A 22,761-nucleotide genomic window follows, 5' to 3' on the forward strand; every position below is an offset into this window, starting at 1 on the left:
TGGAAACCGTCCAGGACGCCCCCTGCCTTCACCCACAAGTGGGAAAGGCTCCAGCAGCCCCGTGACCCCCGAAAGGCGAACAAAAAGCGGGTTTAGACGATGTACAAATGATGAATAAACTATCAGGTATAAAATGAGGATTATCAAGAAGATGTTAAAAAGTTATCAGATTCTAAATGGTTATTCTGACTGAGTAACAGCTGTTTATTTCTCTGCAGACGTCTATGGGATTTTGGCTTCTTGGAACCAGCGAGTACTTCCTGTTTGGAACACCGGGTGGGAGGGGCCACTCAGTCAGTTCTCACATACAGCCAATGTGTCAGACAGACTTCCATTAACCCTTGTGCTATCTTAGATGACCCCACCCTTCCATTGACGTGTTCTCCCTACCATGACAAAGGTGGATAAAGGTGGAAAGATTTCATGTAATCCATGGACACCAGTGAAGATCACAAATCATTGAAGAAAAAAGGTTCAGAGCACTGTCTAGTGGGTCTAGATGACCCAACTCCCAATATTAAAGTGCCTAGGATAGCACAAGGGTTACACAGTTCTGTCTCCTCCAAGCCAGAAGCTGTTTGTCATCAGCTGGTGGCACCGGAAACAGTGGAGAAGAACCGGTCAGAGAACATACATGCATGAGTCCAAACACGCGTGTATTTGTGCTTTCCATCTTGTCTGAGTGTGAAGATGTGTGACCCGTTTGACTTGATGTTATTGGGCCCTTTGCAGCTTTGGTTCTGTCTGGGGGTGAGGTTTCTTTTTTCCCTCTCTTGTTTTTTTATTTTGCACTCTTCCCTCCTCCCTTTCTTAGAAAAAGTTGATTACATATCTAAGAGTAGCAACCCCCCCCTTCCCCAGCCCAAAAACTCCACAGAGGCTGAGCTGCTCGTCATCACACGAGTTTATTGCCATGTATGAGTCATGGATGAAGAGCGGTGATCACAGCACTGTACAGCATGGAGGCGGTGGCAGCCTGGTTGGGGCTCACAGTGGACTCTTTCATAACCTCAGGGAGGTTTTGGCTGGTGACCGGTCACAAGGAGCCCCGTTACATCACTGCTACAGGTACACTTAGCTTCTCAATCATCTATAGTCAGCTTTGAATGGAAGACTGTGATTAACAGGAAGTCACTGGGATGAAGGGATGATGACAGAACGGCTTTTGGGCCGGAAACACGAGCGGGTGGAGACTCCTCAGACTGCACCACGGGGCAGGAGGCCTGATGGGGGATCTGATTGACTGCTCAGCAGACCATAAACACAAGAGTCAGCTGCTCATCTGAAATGCGATAAAAATTCAGCAGCCATCTTTAACTCCAGAAAATGGTAAACATGAAGCTGAAGTTGATCCTTTTGGCCACCAGGTGGCAGCAAAGCAGCCAGAGAAGATCCGACAGGAAAGGAAGAAGCTGAACTTCTCCTGAACCTCTGCACCTCACAAGGTTTTATGGTGATCTTCAGAGGTTTTTCATTTTCTAAGTTCTCGCTCCTGTTTCCAGCCCAAATGTCAACACCGTCCCATCGGAGGAGAGCGCCCCCTGCTGCTCCCTCTGCTGACATTTCCATCAGGTCCGCCTGCTCGACTGACAGATTGTTTTGACATTTTTGCTCTTCCACAATCATCTGTCATGTCAAGGAAACAAAGCATGAAACACAAAACAGACCCTTAAACATCTACATCTATCTCCCTTAAATGTTAGCTTGTTCTTTAGTTAAGATAAAAAACATTTGGCAATGTTTTTGGCTGTAAGTCAGTAATCTACAGTAAAATGGTTCTTCTGTTCATCAGGAGACTTTCAGCACAGAAACACACTCAGAGTGGACTGAAACGCTCAGACTTCCAAGAGAATTTTACAGCTTTGGACAATGATCAAAACTTTTGTCAATTCAAATGTTTTTGTCACCGATGAGAAGAAATGTGGATGTTCTCCTGAAGTTCTCAGCACCTTCTGTGCAGAATCCTTTCTGAGGTTCGTTTGGTCCCAGTAGGACAAACATGAGCTTCTGCTGGAGAGGAAAACTCACTCTGCAGGTTTGAGTACTGCTGCAGTGTGCATGTGACTGTGCACGTGGTTGTGTGTTTGTAGTCATCAGTGCAGCTTCAGACCCTTACTAGGTTGTGGGTCTGTTGTGTTGCAGCCCGGTGAGCCTCCATCACCTCAGTCCCACCTCTGCAGCACAAACACAACAAGAGGACTTTGTTGAAGCCTGTAGACCAATATACTCATATCATCATCCTATCCTCCAGCCTCCTCTGACCCCCTCAGGCTCCGCCCCCTGGCGTGTCCAGATGGAGAGCTGAGTCAGTCTGTTATCCTGAGTTGTTCTGGTGAGTCTGCTGTTTGTTAGTACCGTGAATCAGCTTTACCGCTGTCTCCTTCTCCTTTTTTGGTTCCATATTTCTGCAGACTGACTGACGACCTGGCATCTTTGCTGGAGTGTGCACGTGACTGTGCACGTGGTGTTGTGAGGAAGCTCAGACTGTGGGTTTGTTCTGATTTAAACTGAGGGATCATTCCTGGTTTCAGTGCAGCTCAGTCAGATCACTGAAGTGTGAATAGAAGCAGGAAATTAAACGGATTTCTACGCAGATGATGTGTTCTCGCTCTGAGAATTTAACTTTTTCTAAGATGAGTTTTCAATCCAAATAAAATCTGTCAGTTCTGCCTCTGTTCTTTGTGTTTCTGCGTGCGTCTCCATGCCCTGTCCCATTTTAGTCTGTTGCCACAACTGGAAGAAAAAAAACACTTGAGTCTCTACAGGAGGCAGTTAAAATTCATCTAAAAACACTCAAACATTTTTAAAGAATGTGACTAAAATATACAGAAGTTTCCTTTCTACAGCTTGACATCACATAGGCTCCACCCCCTAGCTGCTTGTTCCTGTGAGCCGGTTGGACACCACCTCAAGCTTCATGGCACCAAACCCAGTCGACACAATTTAGGAGGCTTGTTTGGGTTTCTGTTTGTACAGAGTCTGACGTCTAATGACGTCCCACAATCCTCTGCAGCAGGCTAAGGGGACTTTATTTTGAAACTCTTAAAAAGGAAGTGCTGCCCATCTCCACCGGCTCCACCTGAACAATCAGCAAAGACCATCTCAAGTGCAATCAAATACTGCATCAAATATAGATACCACTTAAATATATTCAATATATATCTATTTGTTTGATGTTTGTCTCAGCAAAATAAAGATTCATTTTACAATTTGTAAAACAAAATATGGTTTCTGTTATTATTTCTCTGAAAAGTGCAAGCGATATTATTTAACAACAATGTGCAAATGGGTTCGGCCTGTTCCACATTCAGAATGCAGCTCCACCCCCCCACTCATTGGATGCTCTGCAGGCTCTGGAGGTAAAACAATGATGTAAGGCAACACTGGGGGAGGGGGGGTCTCCAGGCTCTCATCTGACCCCCACCAACCCCCTGCAGGAGCATCTGAAGCATTTATGTGTTCCTTTGGATAAATCTCAAGCCTTCAGTAGCTGCTCCGGTTAGGAGTGGGGGCGCAATGTTCAGTGTGAGGAACACTGTGTCCATGGGGGGGGGGGGGGGGGGGGGGGGGGGGCTAATGTTTTCCACCCTGCAAACTGAGTGTTTGGCACTTTAGCTGACCTCCACCGTCTGACCTCCAACCTCATCCCCACAGCGTCCTGGACCTCCTTCTTTCTACAATAGCAGTAAAATCATCTTCAGTCTGAAACGATGAAGGACAGAAGAAGCTTCTCTTCTTCAGTTTTCAGATACAGGTCGGATGTTTCAACCTGTTGAATGTTTTCTTGCCTAACTCATCTTCATCGTCCTGAGAGCTGACGTCAAACACAAATTGATGTGAGCACAGATGAAGATGATGAGCTCATGCTCACAGTGGGACAGTGGGAAACAGATGGAGAGTCAACCTGCTCTGGGAGCAGGAGGTGGGCGGGCCTTCATGCTCAGCGTTGCTGCTGATGCTGCGTTCAGCTGCACCCGAACTCAGGAGGTGAGTTCAGGGACCTTTTTTTTCATCATCAATCCAAACAAACAAGAGTGAGAGCTAAGAGATTCTACTCAGAGCGTTAGAGGTCATTCTATGAAACACGTCAGTTTAGAAGCAGCCTGTCTGTCTCTCTGTCTGCCTGTCTGTCTACCTGTCTGTCTGCGTGTCTGTCTGTGTGTCTGCCTGTCTGTCTGCGTGTCTGTCTGTCTGTCTGTCTGTCTGCGTGTCTGTCTGTCAGTCTGATCAGAGTTGCTGCACTCTCAGTTGGTTCCATTCTCTGACTCTCAGCTCCTCCTCCTTTGTTAAAGTGGGAGGAGCTAACTGCTTGTGCGTCAGCATAGTAGGGTTTGTTAGGCGGAGACGGTGGTGTTGGCGAATCAGCTGAGTCTGTGCCCCTTGAGGTGGGGTGTTCTTCCTTGCAGCATCCTTCCTTGCAGCAGGCGGGTAGGGTGGGGTCCAGCTTACATGACGCTCTCAAAGATGATGACTTTGTTGTCGTCAGTGCCGGGCGACAGCGGGCTCAGCGCTTTGACATCAGGGGCCATGTACTCCAGGTGATGAGCCCCCCACACTGGACTGGTCAGGTGGGCCCAACGCTGCAAGACACAGCAGGAGATATGAAGTCATGTGACCCCCAGAGCGGCGTCAGAGAGAACACAGGTCTGAACGAGCAGAGAGCTGGTGAGTGTCTGACCTCTTTGAAGGTTCCTCTGGCCCTGAAGAGTTTGTAGAGGACGGTGGTGGGGATGCAGAGCATGGAGGAGAGCGCCAAACACCAGCCAATCACCTCTCCCCACCACGGGTACACGTACACGTTGTTGTAGGTCAGCGGCTTGTAGTTGACCAGGTGGAACAGAAAGATGCCCTGAGGATCAAAGCGGGTCAGACCGGACCGGACCGGAGTGTGTATTTGTCATGAAGTTGTGTTTGTGCGGTTGAGCCTCACAATGCAAACACACGGAGTTATGAAGGACCAGCACCACTTCATCCAGGGGAACGGCCGGTAGCCGATCATCCGAGCCACGTCATCCATGAATCGATCAGCTCCTGTACCAACCAACAGGGGGGGTTATTTGGGGGTCAGAAAACGCTGAGTCATGGTAATGAAGGACAAAGAAGAAGAAGGAACTCCCGCCTCCACACTCACACCACTGAGGAACATTTGGTGGTTCAACCCCCCCAATACAATCCCCACTGCCAGTAAGGTAAAAATAGGTAAAACTATTTTACCATCGACTGTCTGTCAAATGCTTCTTTTTCCTCACCCCCCCCCCCCCATGTTAACACCTCACCAGCAGGTGGATCCATCATCCGCCCGCTGGCTCCTCATCTCTGCATCAGTTCTCTACTGATTGGTGGGTGGGACAGTCAGAGCAGGTGATCCCACCCCCCACATTCCTTCACATTCCAGTGTCATGCATCAGCTGTGATTTAGGCTACATGTGAGCTGCTGCAGCCTGTCACTCCGTCCTGTCGAGGCCCCCCCCCCCCCCCCCCCCCCCCCGAGCCCCCCACCAGAGAGGCCGTCCCACTTTACCTGGTTAACCCTCTGAAGCTCTCGTTCTCCATTGACTCTTATGATTTTTGACTCTACTCAGCCCCCCCAAAAAAACACGAGGGTGAGTGGTGAATGCTGGCAGACCCCCCCTCTATGAAATGTGATCACATCTCTGTCTGGTGTGGAAGTTTCTAAACTCATCCGTCTGAACAAATGTGGCTCCACACCTGTTTGAGGATCACTGACAACCCTGTGTGTGTGTGTGTGTGTGTGTGTGTGTGTGTGTGTGTGTGTGTGCGTGTGTGTGTGTGTGTGTGTGTGTGTGTGTGTGTGTGTGTGTGGGTGTGTGTGTGTACATGCATAGGTGTGGGTGTGAGTGTGTGTGTGTGCATACCATAGACCCAGGCAACTACTATACATTCCCAGAATGCCTGCCACAGCAGAGTCATGCCGCTGGCAGAGTAGTAGTCAAAGAGTTGGAAGACGTACATCCCTCCCTGCAGAGAGGAAGATGCTTCGGTTTAGGACATTGGATGGGATGGGGGGGGGGGTTGGCTGATCAGCCCAGCTTTCCAACTGACCTGTGTTACCATGGAGAGGTCAATAATAAAACACAGTAAGCAGCAAATCGCCACGGCGATCTCTCGTTTGTATCGGTGATAATGATTTCCAGGAATCAGGTCCAGGATGCCGGTGACGAAGCCCTCCACGCCCACAAACTGCAGGAAGACGGGACAACCGACCTTCAAGGTTTCAATGATGTCACTGTATGATCTACACTTTGGTATTTTGGTTTAAAAGTTGTCATATTTCTAATCCGTAGCTGATTTCGGATGCGCCTTAAAGGGAGGGAGGATAAGTTTCAGCCACCTGACTGTCCAGTCCGAGCAGCAGCAACATGAAGAAGAAGAGAGCCGCCCAGAGCGGGGCCACGGGCATCAGGCTGACCGCCTTGGGATACGCGATGAAGGCCAGACCCGGACCTGACAAACAAGAAAACTGTGAACTGCAGCTCCTTCACAGAAAAGCATCAAGAGAATTCACTGCTTCCCTGTTATGCACACGTGCACGCGCACGCTCACATCATCACCACGTTTACTATCATCAGTCCCGCTACAACACAGCAGACACCATGTGGCTCTGACAGAGTCCACATTAGGCTGCAGGCCTGAGAGGACAAACCAAATATATCTGTGAGCTCCAGTCATGTGCTGCACTGCTATAAATACACACACAGCTGGCAGACACACAAACGCACAAACACAAACAATCCTCTGGATTCATTCAGCTTTTCCTCAGAGAGCAGACATTCTCTTGTTGGCCTGTTTTTAACTTGCACTGCTTCAGGTGCTTCGGCTGCTTCAGCTGCTTCAGCTGCTTCGGCTGCTTCAGCTGCTTCAGGTGCTTCAGGTGCTTCAGCTGATCGTTGGATTTAACCACTATATGGGCACTTCAGACTGTTTCTTCTAGAAAACTCCTCAGTGGGGTGACGAAGAGGTAATGGTGTTGTCTGCGACCGTTACGCAGTGCTCGTCAGTAAGGTTTGAGTGGTGGATCCTTACTGACCGCGCACAAGCGCTGCCCGTCTTTACCTGATTCTGCCACTTGGGAGATGTCGACTCCCTGCTCAGCAGCCATGAAGCCCAGAATGGAGAAGACCACAAAACCAGCAAAGAAGCTGGTGCCGCTGTTGATGAGAGCCAGAACGAAGGCGTCCCTGCAGAAGAGAAAGACTCTCAGTCCTCAGGAGACCACAGCATCAGCATCTGCATCACCCTGACCCCAACTGACTGTCTCTCTGTGACAGAGGTCACAGAACTGACTTCTGCTGCTCCTGGTCTCTGTGCTGTTGTTTACACTGTTACCATGGATACTCATTTTATGCATGTCCTGTATGATTAGAAACTCAATTCAGTTTAGAGTCATCTGTTTTTGTCTACTGATTTTTGAAAGGAACAAGAAAAGCCTGGTCTTTAAAAGAAACACAAATCTAAAACCACAAATGAATCCTTAGCAACTTCAATAAATGAAACAACACACTAAAAAAGGAAAAATCAAAACACAAAGAAAAGCAGTTTCACTTAAATGACCAAACTTAGAATCCAGAAAAAGAGATCAGGACAAAGGAATTAGACATTCAGAAATCACAGATGTAGTTTTCACAGCATCCTTAAACCTGTCTACTCTAATTAACCCTTCTGTTGTCCTATGGGGTCAAGATGACCACTGACGTGTTCTCCCTACCATGACAAAGGTGGATAAAGGTGGAAAGATTTCATGTAATCCATGGACACCAGTGAAGATCACAAATCATTGAAGAAAAAAGGTTCAGAGCACTGTCTAGTGGGTCTGGATGACCCAACTCCCAATGTTAAAGTGCCTAGCATAGCACAAGGTTTAAAGGCCATGCTGAGGCGGGATTTAGTGAATTTATGAAAGTGGTAGGCCCCACCCTGACAGGTTGAGTCTGCAATTCAATTCAAAAAAATATTTTTTTCTTAACCTGTCTTGTCCAACAGCTGAGCAACCAGATGAGAGCTTAAGGCTTCTTGTGTTGGACATATTTTACTGTTACAACAGGGGTTATGGATCTTTTGACACACTAGGGGTATATGTGAATAAACCCCTTTTGTAATTTAGACTAAACTTTATTCAACTCACTCATATCTGTAACAGTCTTTTGTTGGACCGGACGGAAAAGAAAAGGAGGGAAGAAGAGAGAGGGATACCCGTGGAGGGGTTAGAACCGTGAAGCGGCATAAAGTAACAAGTTGCTGGATGTTTATAATCATTACAGTCAGGTTTAAAAGTAACATAAATCCAAAAGGGGGCGTGGGCCTGTCCACACACACACCCAAATGCCACAAACACACCCGTTGGCTCCAACAATGCCCAAAACATGTCAACATGTACACAATAAAACATGTGAAATATTTCATTTAATCACTCAAACTATTTGTGCAACTTCAATTCAATTTTGTCACACATAAAACAGTGCTATGCAAATGAAAATGCATCACACCAGGAAGCGCTGTTCTTAAATGTCATCCAAATTTTAATGCAAAGACAGCTTGGCATCTTACAATGCAAAACATTTAAGTTACTTTAAAATGAATTTAAAGTAAACCGTGTATTGAAATGTCATTTTTAAAGTAGTAAATTGTAACTTGCAAAATGCATAGTCATTTGAATTATGACATCAAAAACCCACGACAATTTAAAATGCAATTGATCCATTTCATTTTTAAAATTGTCATTAAATTGTAAATCCTAATATTAAATTCTAAATTGCAAAATATATTTTTATTCTCCGAGCATAAATTGCATATTTAATTGTCAATTGAGAATTACTTTGAATTATGTTTCAAAAAATGTAATAATGATGGATTGGATTTATCTGCTTTTCCAGACCCTCAAAGTGCTTCCAGTGTGTCCATCATTCATTCATACTTGGTGATGGTAACTACTGATGTACCACAGCTGCCCTGGGGCAGACTGACAGAGGCGTGGTTATCAGTTCACGCCCACGGCCCCTCTGACCATCACCGGGACATTCATGCACATTCACACACCAGTGGAGCCACACTGGAGGCAGGGAGGGTGAAGTGTCTTACCCAAGGACACAACAACAGTTGACTGAGGGGAGCGGGGATCGAACCACTGACCCTTTGATCATTGGCTCAATCAACCGCCTGAGCCACAGCCCAGGGAACGCAGACAACCTGGAGGATTTTTACTGCATGACCTAAAGCATAAGGCTGTGTCCAAATTCCCACCCTAACCTCTAACTACTAGTACGGCACTATGCAGTGCCCTGGATGTAAAAAGCAATTCGGACTCTATGCTCACTCCTTTTTTTTTTTTTTAACGGTGGTTGTGATGTTATCGATTTCACTACGTTAAAATCTATTGAAAATGAGTGTTTTGGGAAGATTATGAGACCACTGTCTTATGAAGATAAAAACATGGATGGTTAATTAAAAAAATACATTTAAATACATTTTTGGCAAAAATTGTTCCGACGCAATGCATGGTTGTCTATATTCGCCGATCCAGTGAGCATTGATGCACAGTGGTTTTTTGTAGAGACTTCTGGGAAATTTCTCGAGCACTGGCTTTTGTAACTGTAGATTCAGACAGCACTAGAAAATGGAGAACGTGCTATATAGTGACTATTGAAGGAAATCAGACACAACCTCAGTGCTGATGGAGGATTTGAGGAGGACTTTGTAAGAACAAGTCCTTTAGGCTGACAGAGAGCTTTAAGTTCAGTTTAAAGTGGAAACACATTTACAGTTGCTGCTGTGAACCCTGCGCTCTGTCTTCCAGGTTTTCTGCGCGTCAGAAAGGCATCCGAGTGCACGTGAGTGTGTGCGTGTCGTACTTGTAGCAGTCATTATTGAAGCGGTTGTAGCTGCCTAAAGCAGTCAGCGCTCCAAGGCCGATGGCGTAGGAGAAGAAGATCTGTGTTCCAGCATCTATCCACACCTGCAGGGGGAGAGGTCAGAGGTCACAGAGCTGCCGGAGGTCCAGAGACATATGTTTCATTTTTCAGTCATCGTGATGGTGCCTAATTCAATCTGAACACGCTCCAGCTCTCTTCTCCCTCAGGAGGACTGTTCAATCACAGCAGCAGGTGGCGTGGTTCCACAGCTTCCCCATAATGACAGTGAACACGTGTTCCTACCATACTGATACCATAAGATCACTAAGACAAGAGATTTTACCAAAGAAAACAACCATGGCAGGTTAAAACTCCCTGAAGATTCTCTCCTCTGTCACCTGACAGTCAGAGTTCAGGGCTGAGGGTCTAGCGTGGTGACTCACCTGCGCCTCCTCCAGTTTGGACCAGTCTGGCTTGATGTAGTACATGATGCCGTCGTACGCTCCGGGAAGAGTGACTCCTCTGACCAGCAGGATGATGAGGACCACGTATGGGAAGGTGGCGGTAAAGTACACAATCTGGAACGCACACACCAAACTGTCAGCACCATACACAGCCGAGCGCAGTTTCCCCAAACCTGAAATCTGAAGCTGAAGCAGCTGAAGCTGGGATGTTCCCATGAAAACTCCAAACTCCACCTCTGCCACTGAGAGGATGAGCAGAGAGGAATGATTCTGAAAACTCCCAGCCAGTGCTGTTGGGAACCAACTCAAACCAGATCACCTCCAGAAAAAGAGGTGATCTGCCAATTTAGGAGAAATCGCATTTTCAAGAGGTTGAGGTCCAGACCTCATCTGCCAGATGTTCTGGAGTGACATTCAGAACCAGACTTCAGACTTCAGTGACTCCACAAAGGCGTGAGGCTGTGAAAGTGTCTTTTCTACCAGCTGCTGAATCACTAAAACCCCTACCGACATTTTTGGTGAGCTTTTTCAAGATCACATGTTTGTTAATTAAATTTAGTCACATATCTGTCAAAAAAATGTTTTAAATAATCTGCCAAACACCAAAAGGAAGAGCTGCTGCAGACGACTGCAGAGCCAAGGATCTGAACTGGACCTTTAAGCATAAACCTTACAGTGAAATTTAGAAATGATAAAAGTTTATCTAAATTATTTTTATCTTCATATGTTATTCCTTTTTTACAGCATCAAGAGCAAACTCCAGATTCCTCCTCAAGAGGAGGAATCGTCACTTGCGACCTTCATGTACCTGACCTGAATATTCAGTTACATAAGGGAGAAGGAGGATGGGGAATGTGTGCAGTCTGTTTACATAAGAGCTCAGCGAGGAGCTGAAACTGTGAGAACCAGCTAACAAAAACAGGCCAGAGGGAAGACGATACGGCCTGATACGCGGCCTGCTGCGGCGGAGCGCACCAGCACTTTCAGCACCATGGAGAGCAGCCAGTCCCCGACAGAGTCCCGTTTCAGTCAGCTGTTAGTTTTACCCACAAACAGGGCAGCAGGACGGAGGGGGGCCTGACGGGAGCTGTAGCAGACCCCCGGGCTTCAGCAAGGTTTTCACTGGCAGCACTTGGACTGAAAAGCCTCAGCACACATTGTTCTGCACATGAGCTGGAGAACAGAACGCAGGTCCTCTGATGGAGAAGATCAGCTTTTGTGATGAGCTGCCGTGCAAACCCTCTCCTACAGGTCCCATCAATCCCAACACTCTGTTTGCACCCCAACTGCAAAGGTTCAAACATGTCGCCTGTGGTCCAACAGAAAATATCCATTCCAGAAAAAAGACTAGAAGCTCCTGAGCTGCAGGAGGAGGAGTCTGAGATTCAGCAGCAGCAGCTGAGAATCTCACAGACTGACATGAGGAGCAGCAGGAGGAAACGCGGAGCAGAACCTGCAGGCCGCTCTTCTCCAAGTTCACTTCACATTTTCATCACACTCCACAGTTTTCCTCTGAGCCCAGAAGAAGAGTTCCTGTCAGCACAAAGTCCCGGAGAACCAGAGTCCTTCTGTTGTGGACCAGGTCTGCGGAGTAGACAAGGCAGGTCTCATCCTGCTCAGTCTAGCTTTCAGTTTTCTAGTCAAAATTGTTGTCAGTATTTTTTAGTTTGATTAAAACGTCCTTGAAGTCTTGTAAACTGAGAGACATCAGCATAGAGAGGTATATCTGAGGATCAGAGCAACTTCCTATCATCCAGCAGATGAAGAGCATCCAGCTCAGCACACAAAAGCTGTTCCTTCATTTTCATGGATCATTTACAATTGATAGTAACAACATTATAACATTGTGAGTCAGGTTGTAACAATGGTATTCCCACTGCTGCACTGGACTGCTCATCCATGTCACGTAAGTTTATAACTTAAATAACTTGTAATAAAGAAAAAATGTCATGAAGAAATTAAGATCAAGCAGATGTTAAGAAAAGGTTTTAGATCAAGAACAGTTCTTCTGACCAATAGAATGACTGAGTAAAAGCTGTTTATTTCTCCACAGAAGTCTACGGGATTTTAGCTTCTTGGGAGGGGTCACTTTGTCCATTTCTCTGTATACAGTCAATGATACAAACACAGTTCCTGGAACTCAAGTAGGGCATGTTGTTGGCACTGTGTAAAACACAGCAGAGGTGGTGTAATGGTCTGGGTTTGCCTTGATCTGTTGCGTACATTAGGAAACAGCCTCACAAGTCCAGAGCTGCTTTGTCTGAATGACATGACTGAAACCCCAAAAGCACATTCTGAAGAACTCTCAGTGACTCATGAAGATGAAGAGTGAAAGGAGCATTTCTTCGTCATCACACAGAGTTCAGGACCACGCCTGAGAAGATCTAAAACATCAATCCAACCTTCATCTGACAATCTATGAGGAAATCCACAGATGAATCAGAGGACTGAGGTTCAGCCGGAGCATCAGCTGTGAGCTGCTTCTCCTCTCAGTCAGGCCGCTCTGCTTTTCCTCCAATAAAAGTTTTTTTTCTGAATTTAGCAGAAGTCTAACACTCCCTTAAAACCCACTGATGATCAATTATCTGCACATTCTGAAGAAATATCTAACAGAGGATGATGAAGATGATGACGGTGGCTGAGGTGGGGTGTTGCTTCAGACTTTGTTCACACGTCAGCAAACACATTCCAGGAAGTGCCCACCAAGTCATTTTGTTCTGGTTTTAACCCTTGTGCTATCTTAGATGACCCCCCCCTTCCATTGACGTGTTCTCCCTACCATGACAAAGGTGGATAAAGGTGGAAAGATTTCATGTAATCCATGGACACCAGTGAAGATCACAAATCATTGAAGAAAAAAGGTTCAGAGCACTGTTTAGTGGGTCTAGATGACCCAACTCCCAATGTTAAAGTGCCTAGAACAAGGGTTACGGATATTGTTTCTCTGTTATGTCTTTCACAAAGATACAACCATCCGACCTTCACCGGACCGGACCGGACCGGACTGGACCGGACCGAACCACGCTGCAATAGTCTGAGTGGGTAAAAACTCTGCACAGGCATCAGGGATTCTGGATCATTTTAACAGTTATTCATCATTTTTATTAAAAAATAACTTTTTTTAATTCATTTGCTTTTTCTGTGTTTCTTTGGTTCTAAAGTTTTTATGACTATTTTGTGCTTCTGTGTGAAAGGGGTTTGTTCTGACTTTGCGTTTTTTCTCACATAAGAGTGAATTTTAACTCCTTTAAACTCCTCTGTGTTTACGCTCATCTGTTGTTATGCTGCAAGTTTCTTCTCCGTGGCATGAACGCACACGCCGCTGTCACGCAGCGCCGTGACGCCTCAGCCTTCAGGCAAATCTGCAGACGGAGCAGGTTTCATTTGCCAGGGTGTCTCAGTCACGTCCCACTGCAGTCAGGCGGCCCTCCCACCAGGCGGCCAATCACAGTCTGCCACATCACAGGCTCAGCTGACCCCACACATGGTAGCCATAGCAACACTAAGCCAAGCCTGTGGCCAGTGTGTTTGGGTCTGCCGTGGCAGTGACACATGCATGCACATGCAGAGCGGTCAGCTGAAGGCGGCACTTTTGAAGGAACACTTCAGGTTGTCGGGTAAACTTTCTCTCAACCAATCCAGCTGTGGTTTCCCTGGAAGCTCGCTGAGGGACCGTCGGCCTCCTCCAGCGGGCCGCTTTGAGTTCATGCTCAGGATGGTTCTTCTGTCATTCTGACTTCTATCAGGACTTTAAAGACTTCATGAGGTTTTTTGGTTTCTCCTCAGGACCAACTATGAGAATCCTTTCTTCTCATGATGATGAACTCTGCAGGCTCATCAGCCAGAGGTGGATAACATTCACTGACAAACAGAGTTGTTATAAAAACAAGTCTTGAGCAGACTTGCCATCTCCTCTAAAGATGCAGTCCAATGAAAATTGTGTTTTAAACACGTTTTTGCAGCATTTGTCTCATGGTGGAGGACATTTATAATGAAAACTGCCTTTCTGAGTATTTCTTCATTGAAATTGTGGTAAATCAGGAGCAGACAAGAAATGCAGCTTGAAAAAGCTTGGAGTTGTTACATACAAACTACAAGCATCCGGCCACACGTTCTTTGCTCTGCTCCAGTTGTCTTTGTTTTCCTCGCCTGAGCTGGCATCTGGATCAAAACTGCAGCTGGATAGCTCCAGTGTTCCTCACTAATGTTAGCTGGGGGTTGTGAGGGACTGTATGGGAAGTCTGGGGAGGCTTACTCCACACCAATGGTCCAACCACAACTCAGAGGGGAATTTCTGCTGCTCGAATTCCTGCTGCTCTGCAGCAACTATGTCCTCGAAAACGACACAGGTTTTCCATATTTTGGCTAAAAATGACATAATTCTCATCAAAAGACCACTGGAAAATGGAAACATTTGGAAAATAGTTTAAAACATGATCAGAGTGGGGCGTTAAGCTTGTAGGTTTCTGTGCATGTCTGAGCTACTGAGCAAACATGTCTGGTTGTGTCACAGGCCTGTGAAAAACCAGACACAAGGACACTAAAGACATTACCTTCCCGGTGGATTTCACTCCCTTCCAGACACAGAAGTAAACCAGAACCCAGACAGCCATCAGGCACAGCATCAGCTCCCAGTTCAGCTTTCCAGGTTCGTCCAGACCAGATGAGATGTTCAGCACTTTGTTCCTGCATAGAGACCACAAACAGGACCACAATCAAGCTTCTGGTCCCCAACCAACACCCAGACCAGCAGGACAAGAAGGAGACTCACTCCCAGAATTCTATAATGGGGGAGCGGGCATCAACCAGGTCAGCGCAGGTCATGTTGCTGTTGCCCACGGTGGTGTTGGCAAGGCTGGCGTTCTTGCAGTCCTGGTGGTGGAAGATCTCTATGCAGCTGGGAGTGTTCCACTCATTGTCACAGGTGGACCAGGGCAGAGTAGAGCTGAAGGACTTGATCAGGTAGTAGAAGCCCCAGGCCAGAACCATGATGTAGTAGGTGTTGCAGAAGAACACAATCACCATGGAGGCAAAACCAAGTCCTGCAGGGCAGCAAGAGGGAAATCATGAAAGTTTGTGCATGCCTCAGCATGTGTGTGCATGTGTGTGCACATGTGTGAACATGCAACACTGCAAAGACAGGACCCACAGAAATAAGTCAACAATTTTTACCATTTCAACATTTTTCTTCCAACAAGCAAAAAAGAAAGAAAACAAAACCGGCCAGTGGGTTTAGAGAATTGTCTTACAAAGAAAAAACAACTCGTCACTAAGACGTGTTTCCTCAAACTGATCGTTTTGGAGTGAAGAGCGTGTAGTTTTGAACATGTAAGGAAAAAGAAAAGCTTTCTATCTTTTTAAAAAAAAATTCAAGTTTGAACTACAGAGATAAATTTTCCAACTCTGCTGGATTTTTTATTTAACTTGGTTTCCACCGTTTGGTCAAATCTCAATTTCACATTTGTCGATGACTTCTAACTTTCCCTCGGCCATAGAGCGGAACAGATCAAGATGGCACCAATGTTCATGGCACGCCATCGGTCTGTCGCCTAACGTTTGATTGTTTTTCCTAAGACTAGTGCAAAATACTGGCGCCCTCCTCACTTATGACCGAGCCACTGTTGGATCTGAACGTTTTTCTCCTTCCTCTGTGGTTGTCGGTTGGACTCTGAGCCACTACACTCGGTAAGCTTGGGAGTTCTGGTGTTTGTTTGTCGGACAGCTGTTTCTCGCCGCAGCAGTAGGCGGGAGAATTGTTCGCCTTCTGCCAGCTGTCCCAGTTCTAGGACTGACGTGTCCTGCCCCTGTGTACCTAGAGGTCAGCTGTTGACCTCGTTGAGACTGCTTTCGTGTCCAAAGCCGAGCCTGCTTTCTGTTGTTGGGGTCTGACTCCCTTGTCAGGCCGGCGCGGTATCGAGTGGGTTGGAGAAAAAGCGACTCATCAAATCTGCTACAAGTTCAGAGGGTGACGCTCTCTGCCGCTGAGTCATCACCAAAGACCACAGACTGTGCCCCAACATCAGGGAGCTTTGGACTAATCCATGCTAGATCTGTCATGAACAATCTTTTGTGTTGAAAGACTTTTTGAATTCCCAAAAGCTGGATTTTCTGGACATTGTAGGAAGCTGGATCCCTCCTGCTCAGTCAGGTGTTCTGCTGGAACTTTTACCGGCCAACTGTTCTGGTTTGAATGTACCCCGATCTGTGGAAGAGGAGGTGGACTGTTTGTGTTTTTAAGTCACACCTTACACCAGCTTTACTTTTTGACTTTTGCCTTTTTGATCTGGGCCCGTCCTCTAATTTCTTAGGGCTTTTGATTTATCGTCAAATGCTTTTTAATAGATTTTTCTGAATTGCTGCACACTTTCTGTGTTGATTTAAGGTGATTTTATCATTTCTGTGCTGCCCTGACAAACCAGCCGTCAAGGCCTTTCTTAATGTGTTGGATTCTTTTGGTCTTGTGCTGTGGGTTTCTGACCCGACACACAGTCATGGACATATTCTGGACTCAGATTTGTCTTTTGGGTTTCTTCTCACCTCAGTCAAGACTGTGAAGACAGCTTTTTCTGACCATTCAGCAGTTTTACTCGACTTTGTTCTGCCATTCATTATTGCCCCTAAGCCTGCTCCTGTCAGATGGGCGGGGCTTGGGCCAAGGAAAAGCTGCTGAATTTTCTGCTATATTTTCGCTGGAGTGGCTGACTTCATGCTCCTCCCCAATTACCACAGATGGTTTCCACAGTTTGAACTGCTGTGCTCGGAATTATTGGATGAGATTGCTCTTTTCACCATCAGAACACCAAGGCCCTCATCTGAAGGTTGGATCTCTAAGGAAGCTGTAACAAAAGCTAGAAGACAATTTTATACTGTCATTATCTCTTCTCCTTCGGGCAATCAGCAAATCCTTTGTAACCCTTGTGCTATCCTAGGCACTTTAACTTTGGGAAGGGGGTCATCTAGACCCACTAGACAGTGCTCTGAAGCTTTTTTCTTCAATGATTTGTGATCTTCACTGGTGTCCATGGATTACATGAAATCTTTCCATCTTTATCCACCTTTGTCATGGTAGGGAGAACACGTCAATGGAAGGGGGGGGGGTCATCTAAGGTAGCACAAGGATTCAAACTTTGGGCTCTTTATTGGACTCTGATGAGAGTAGAAGCTCTATGGAAGGCTCTGTGGAAAGTTGTGAAATAATTTTATGGACAAGGTTGTTGGTATTCGGTCCTCTCTTACACAATGTTCCACTTTTTCTCCACCAACTCCACTCTGATCGAGTTAGAAAGAGTGGTATCAATGTTAAAGCCAGCTGGGTCCTCTAGTGATGTTCTGCCAGCCTGTTTTTTTTGTCTTAACTATTCTTAACGCTTGTCTTGCCTCCTCTCTGGTTCCACTCAATTTTAAACAGGCGGTAGTGAGACAGACCACTGCAGCTTTTGATACAGTTGATCACGAGATCCTGATTGACCGGCTGGAACAATGGGCGGGACTTTCCAGGGAAGGCCTACAGTGGATGCTGTCTTACCTTACTGACGGGTCTTCCTGTGTTAGAATGGGTCTTTACTCATCCAAGAGTAACACTCTTCTTCAGGGGTCGGTTCTGGGCCCATTATTATTTTCTATCTATTTATTCGCTCCACTGGGAATGCTGTTTTGGAAGCATAAGGTGAACTTTCACCTTTATGCCGACGACTGCCAAATATATGTCCCTGTATGCAAGGGACCGTTTGCACAATTAACACATTAATCAACTGCCTTGCTGAAGTTAGGTCGTGGATGTTTGGAACTTTCTTGGCCTAAATGAAAACAAAACTTTGGTCATTGTATTTACCCCTAGTGGTGGAAAAGAACATGGTCTTGATCTGGTCTCTCTTGCCCCTCTTGAACAGTCTGTGGATCCTGGCTGTGAAACTTGTTGCAGCTCTGAAGCTCGACCTCCAAATAAACGCCGTGACCAGCTCCTGCTTTCTGCAGATGCAACGTCTAGCTAGGATTAAGTCTTTTATATCAAAAACAAACCTTGAAATTGTTGCCCATGCCTTTGTGGTTTCCAGACTAAATTATTGCAGTTTTTTAAATGCTGAGTTACTCAAGGCATCAATATCCAGACTGCAGCTGCTCCAAATTGCAACAGCCAAATTTATTTTATGGTTTGTGGGGCAAAAAACTTTGACCACATGACACCCATCTTGGTCTCTTTGAACCGGCTGCCAGTGCAATACTGGGTTTTATTCAAATTCTGGTCCTTAATTTTAGTCCCTGGCCGGTACGGCACCTTCTCACCCCTCCAGTCTGCTTTTAAGATACTCCCCCCTAAAGTCCTTACACTCCAACCACCAGTTTGTGATCATGGTTCCCAGAACCAAACCTAAGTTTCGGGGGGGACTGTGCATTTTCTGTGTTGGCTCCAAGACTGTGGAATCAGTTTCAACCGGCCATCAGAGAGGTCACGCTCATGGGTTTGAAAACAGAATTGGTCCTCCATTTCAGCGCCTTGGCATCAGTCTAGCCCTGTTATCATGCTAGTTTGAATTTTTTCTTTTTATTCTTTGATGTTTTATGATTGTATAATGTTCTGTTTGTTCTCCCTGTGTACAGTACAGTGGGCATCCTTGGCTGGTGGAGGAAGGTGCTTTATAAATGAATGGATGAATGGATGCACACCCCTCCTCTTTAGCTGCTGCTTTCAGTCCCTTTCTTGTCCTCTTTTTCCCTGCACCATGATGTCCTTCTTCATCAGGACTTCTTTATTTTCACCTCATTCTATAACCCAAATGAGTCCCAGTCCTGTGGCCCCCACAGCGGGACCTGGCACATGCTGTGCTGATCCGGCGTGGAGCCTTTAAAACCAGCAGGCTGCAGCTTCTGGCTGTGAGGAGGCGATGAAAACGAGCGTGGGGAACTTTGGTGTGACCTGATGAAGTCTGGACAACAGTTTTATGATCCTCAGTATCAAACAGTCTGAAGAACGGAAGAGTCAGCAGTTTAAAGGAGGTCAGACAGGTTGTAGAGGGGGTGATTAGATAAGATAAGATGAACTTTATTCATCCTAGAAGGGAAATTTATTCAAATTTTCTCCACATGACACGTGTCTTTATGCACAACACCTCAGCTGTACAGCGAGGAACAAAGAGAACTCAGAACAGAAGGAATAGTTACTTCTGAGTTAAAGACCCTTTACTTTCTGACATCACTCTCTTGGTGCTGCCATGATGAAAAAGATTTGCTGATGAAGTGATAAAGTCTTCTTTTATCCAAAGAAAACTATTTTCCTTTTCAAAGAGCTCAGCGTTGGGACTCGTGACTCGGGTTCTGAACCCGATCAGCCAGATCTGCTGGGAGGGAAGCAGCTCCTCCAGACTGACAGTGGAGTTCGGTGAAGGCGAGGATGTGCAGCAGCGATGGTGGAGGTTCACTAATGAGGAACTCCAGCTGTTTATCTCAACGGGAATGAAAGTTTCAGGCATTTTCCTGAAGCTGATCTCCCATCTGAAGACGGTTCAGCAGAAATCAGGTCAGCAGATGATGTCAGCCTAAGACAGCTAAGTCTGAAGTTTGACAGCTGATCAACTATTGACAAGTTACTATGGCAACCAGCATTTAGCTGACTCACACTGCTGTTTGGAACATCTGTGTTGTTGTGGTCACAATGACTAACAGGCTGGAGGTCCTAGAAACACTCAGTAAGTATAATTATTCTCCTCCAGAGACAATAAAGTTATTCTTTAACTCAAAGGTCCTCCTCACTGGTTTGTTAAATGTGAACTGGATGACTCCAGCAGTGAGGCCTCCCCTGGTGGGACTGCAAGCATCCCTCCATAGGGACTGAAGTGGGGCCTCTGCGGATCAGTGAGTTGAGCAGCTATTGACCAACAAACACAGGCCTAACAATCATTGGACAAAAGACATAATCCCTCTTTGTCCTGAGTTGTAAAAATTGTGTATCTTTGAAAAAAAACAAGACTAAATAGTAACAAACCTGAAGTATTCAGGGCAATAAAGCCTCTAAACTCACGTTAACACCAACAAAAAAATGACAAAAAGCACATTTTCTGATTTAAAGATAAAATGTGGTTTCTTTGAGAAAACTAGAGGAGCTTTGTGAAAAAGGTCTGAGGCTGACATAAGGGACATCCAACACTTGAAAAGGTGAGACGAGTCATCAGCTGCAGGGAGTCCAGGCAAATACCAGCCTGACCGCTGAGCTGTGGATGGGTTTCCAAGTGTGTTCCTCCACTCCGCTCTGCAGGAACTAGACCGGACCGCAGTTCTGTCCGCACAGAGCAGCCGGGACATCTGAGCTGGAGCCCAGTTATGAGTGCAGCCAGAAGAGTAAAGGGCTCTGCTGAAGAACGGTGAGAGAGACAGCACAACCCGCGTGTGTGCATGTGTGTACATGCACATGTGGTATCTGTGTGAGTGCATTCAGGCACGTACACCTCTGATAAACTTCCTCACAGGGCTGACAGAAGCCTTCAGTGATTCAGAGTATGAGCGATGCAGATCATGTGACTGTTGCCGTGAAGTTGTTTATTCTGCTGGACTGTTAACCAAATTAACTGCAAACCTTTAGGAAAAATACTTTTGACTTCATCAATATGACACTTTTTTTAAGGAGAATAAACAAACTTATGAACAGCCCCTTCAACTGATGAATAGAATAAATAATTTAAACCAAAATTATTCAGACAAGAACGTCCCAAAGTAGCTGAGAAAATGTGTGGTGCATCCACGTGGCGTACGGCTGTCACCTTTAAAGAGAGGAGCGATGTTCCACACATTGATGCTTCCAGCCTTCATGAACTGGCCCAGGGCAATTTCCAGGAAGAAGATGGGGATTCCTCCAACAATCACGATCAGCAGGTACGGGATGAGGAAGACGCCTGCAGGAAACACGGAGGAAGGCCGGTCTGTAAGAAACCTGCTGTGCTCTGACACCCTGACAGTTTCTGAATCCAACTTTCATCAGTTTGCTATTTTTCATCATCATTCTTATTTTATTTTTTCCTTTTTTTATAACATTCTTTAAGCTGGAAGTAATGTCAAAAACCTGATAAATTTTTTTTGAATTCCTTCATTATCCCTTTGCTATCCTAGATGAGCCCCCCCTTCCATTGACGTGTTCTCCCTACCATGACCAAGGTGGATAAAGGTGGAAAGATTTCATGTAATCCATGGACACCAGTGAAGATCACAAATCATTGAAGAAAAAAGGTTCAGAGCTCTGTCTAGTGGGTCTAGATGACCCAACTCCCAATGGTAAAGTGCGTCAAGACTCAAAACAAAACTCAAGACAAAGGTTTGTTAAAGATGTCAGACCTGCAGACTGTCCCTTTAACATGTCAGCGCCTGCAGTTGGAGTCTGGGTATCATGTTTATTTAGCTTCATCCTCACGCAGCTTTATGGAAGTGACAGTAACTCTTCATCCCTCTATCAAACTTCATCCTCCCTCCTTAAAGATCCAGGAAAATATCCTTCTTCCCTCCCGTCTGTGCTCATTGTTTTAACTCCCATTGCAGCAAAGCAAACAGATGACAAAAGATACAATAGTATGAATTAAAAACAGGCTGCATAGTGGCGCAGTAGTTAGTGTAGTAGTTAGCGCTCTCGCCTCACAGCCAGAAAGGCCCGGTTCGAATTCTGGCTTGGTTGGTTCTGTGTGGAGTTTGCATGTTCTCCCTGTGTCCAAACAGTTCCCTAATTACTCTAAAGTGTCCCTAGGTGTGACTGCAACTGAGCGTGTTATACCCTGTGCCAGGACGGCGATCTGTCCAGGGTGTACCCTGCCTTCACCCAACAGCAGCCGGGTTATAGGCTCTGGCAGCCCCCTGACCCCAAAAGGGACACAGTGGGTTAAGAAAATAGATGGATGGATGAAGAAAAACATGCAGTTTAATCACAATAAGCTGATACTGATGATCAAGACGTTTCTGGCAGATGTCTGGATTCCGTTTCACATTATACTTCCTAAGAAAGCATCAGGCTAACTGGTGCAGAGGACTGTGGTGGAGTGGTCCTCCTGACTGCAAAAGGCAGGAAATAAACTCCAAAATTTTCCTCACCCTCCGATGTGTTGGTTTTAACTCAATAATCATTAACCAGCTAGTGATAGGCCAGTAAAATGAGTCAAGCATTCTGAGCCCAAAGATGATTCTATGAACATTGAAGCCATGATGTTCAAAGGCCATTGTTGCCATTAGTAGGCCAAAGGTCTACATTTCAGAAACATCCTGTTCTGAACTTTGCTGAGCTGGAAGAAAGGGTTTATGGAGGATGAAGAGCTCCGGCAGAGGCCGGTTCAAGTCTGGAAGCAGACTTCAGCTCCGTCTCAACAGAAGTTATCTTTCTACTGAGTACTTACTTATTTTTATAACTTTCCAAACCCCAAAGATCAAACTTTACGACAGCTCAAATGTGTTGACATGGACTT

General features: G+C 45.9%; 1 protein-coding gene across 1 annotated transcript in view; it reads right to left on the reverse strand.

The window, feature by feature from the left end:
* Positions 1 to 886: 886 nt before the first annotated feature.
* Positions 887 to 22,761, reverse strand: part of slc6a8 (solute carrier family 6 member 8) — a 34,941-nt gene continuing 13,066 nt past the window's right edge. Inside the window, exons 2-13 of the mRNA XM_023957060.2 lie at positions 21,082 to 21,213; positions 15,102 to 15,372; positions 14,884 to 15,016; positions 10,310 to 10,444; positions 9,867 to 9,970; positions 7,075 to 7,199; positions 6,353 to 6,465; positions 6,064 to 6,201; positions 5,877 to 5,979; positions 4,931 to 5,031; positions 4,679 to 4,849; positions 887 to 4,580 (exon numbers count right to left, since the gene is read on the reverse strand). Coding sequence (XP_023812828.1) covers positions 4,446 to 4,580; positions 4,679 to 4,849; positions 4,931 to 5,031; positions 5,877 to 5,979; positions 6,064 to 6,201; positions 6,353 to 6,465; positions 7,075 to 7,199; positions 9,867 to 9,970; positions 10,310 to 10,444; positions 14,884 to 15,016; positions 15,102 to 15,372; positions 21,082 to 21,213 — 1,661 coding nt within the window. The 3' untranslated portion in view covers positions 887 to 4,445. The remainder of the gene's footprint in view (positions 4,581 to 4,678; positions 4,850 to 4,930; positions 5,032 to 5,876; positions 5,980 to 6,063; positions 6,202 to 6,352; positions 6,466 to 7,074; positions 7,200 to 9,866; positions 9,971 to 10,309; positions 10,445 to 14,883; positions 15,017 to 15,101; positions 15,373 to 21,081; positions 21,214 to 22,761) is intronic.

Source organism: Oryzias latipes, chromosome 7 (genome assembly GCF_053564925.1).
Source record: "Oryzias latipes strain Hd-rR chromosome 7, Olatipes_Hd-rR_3.1".
Lineage (NCBI taxonomy): Eukaryota > Metazoa > Chordata > Actinopteri > Beloniformes > Adrianichthyidae > Oryzias > Oryzias latipes.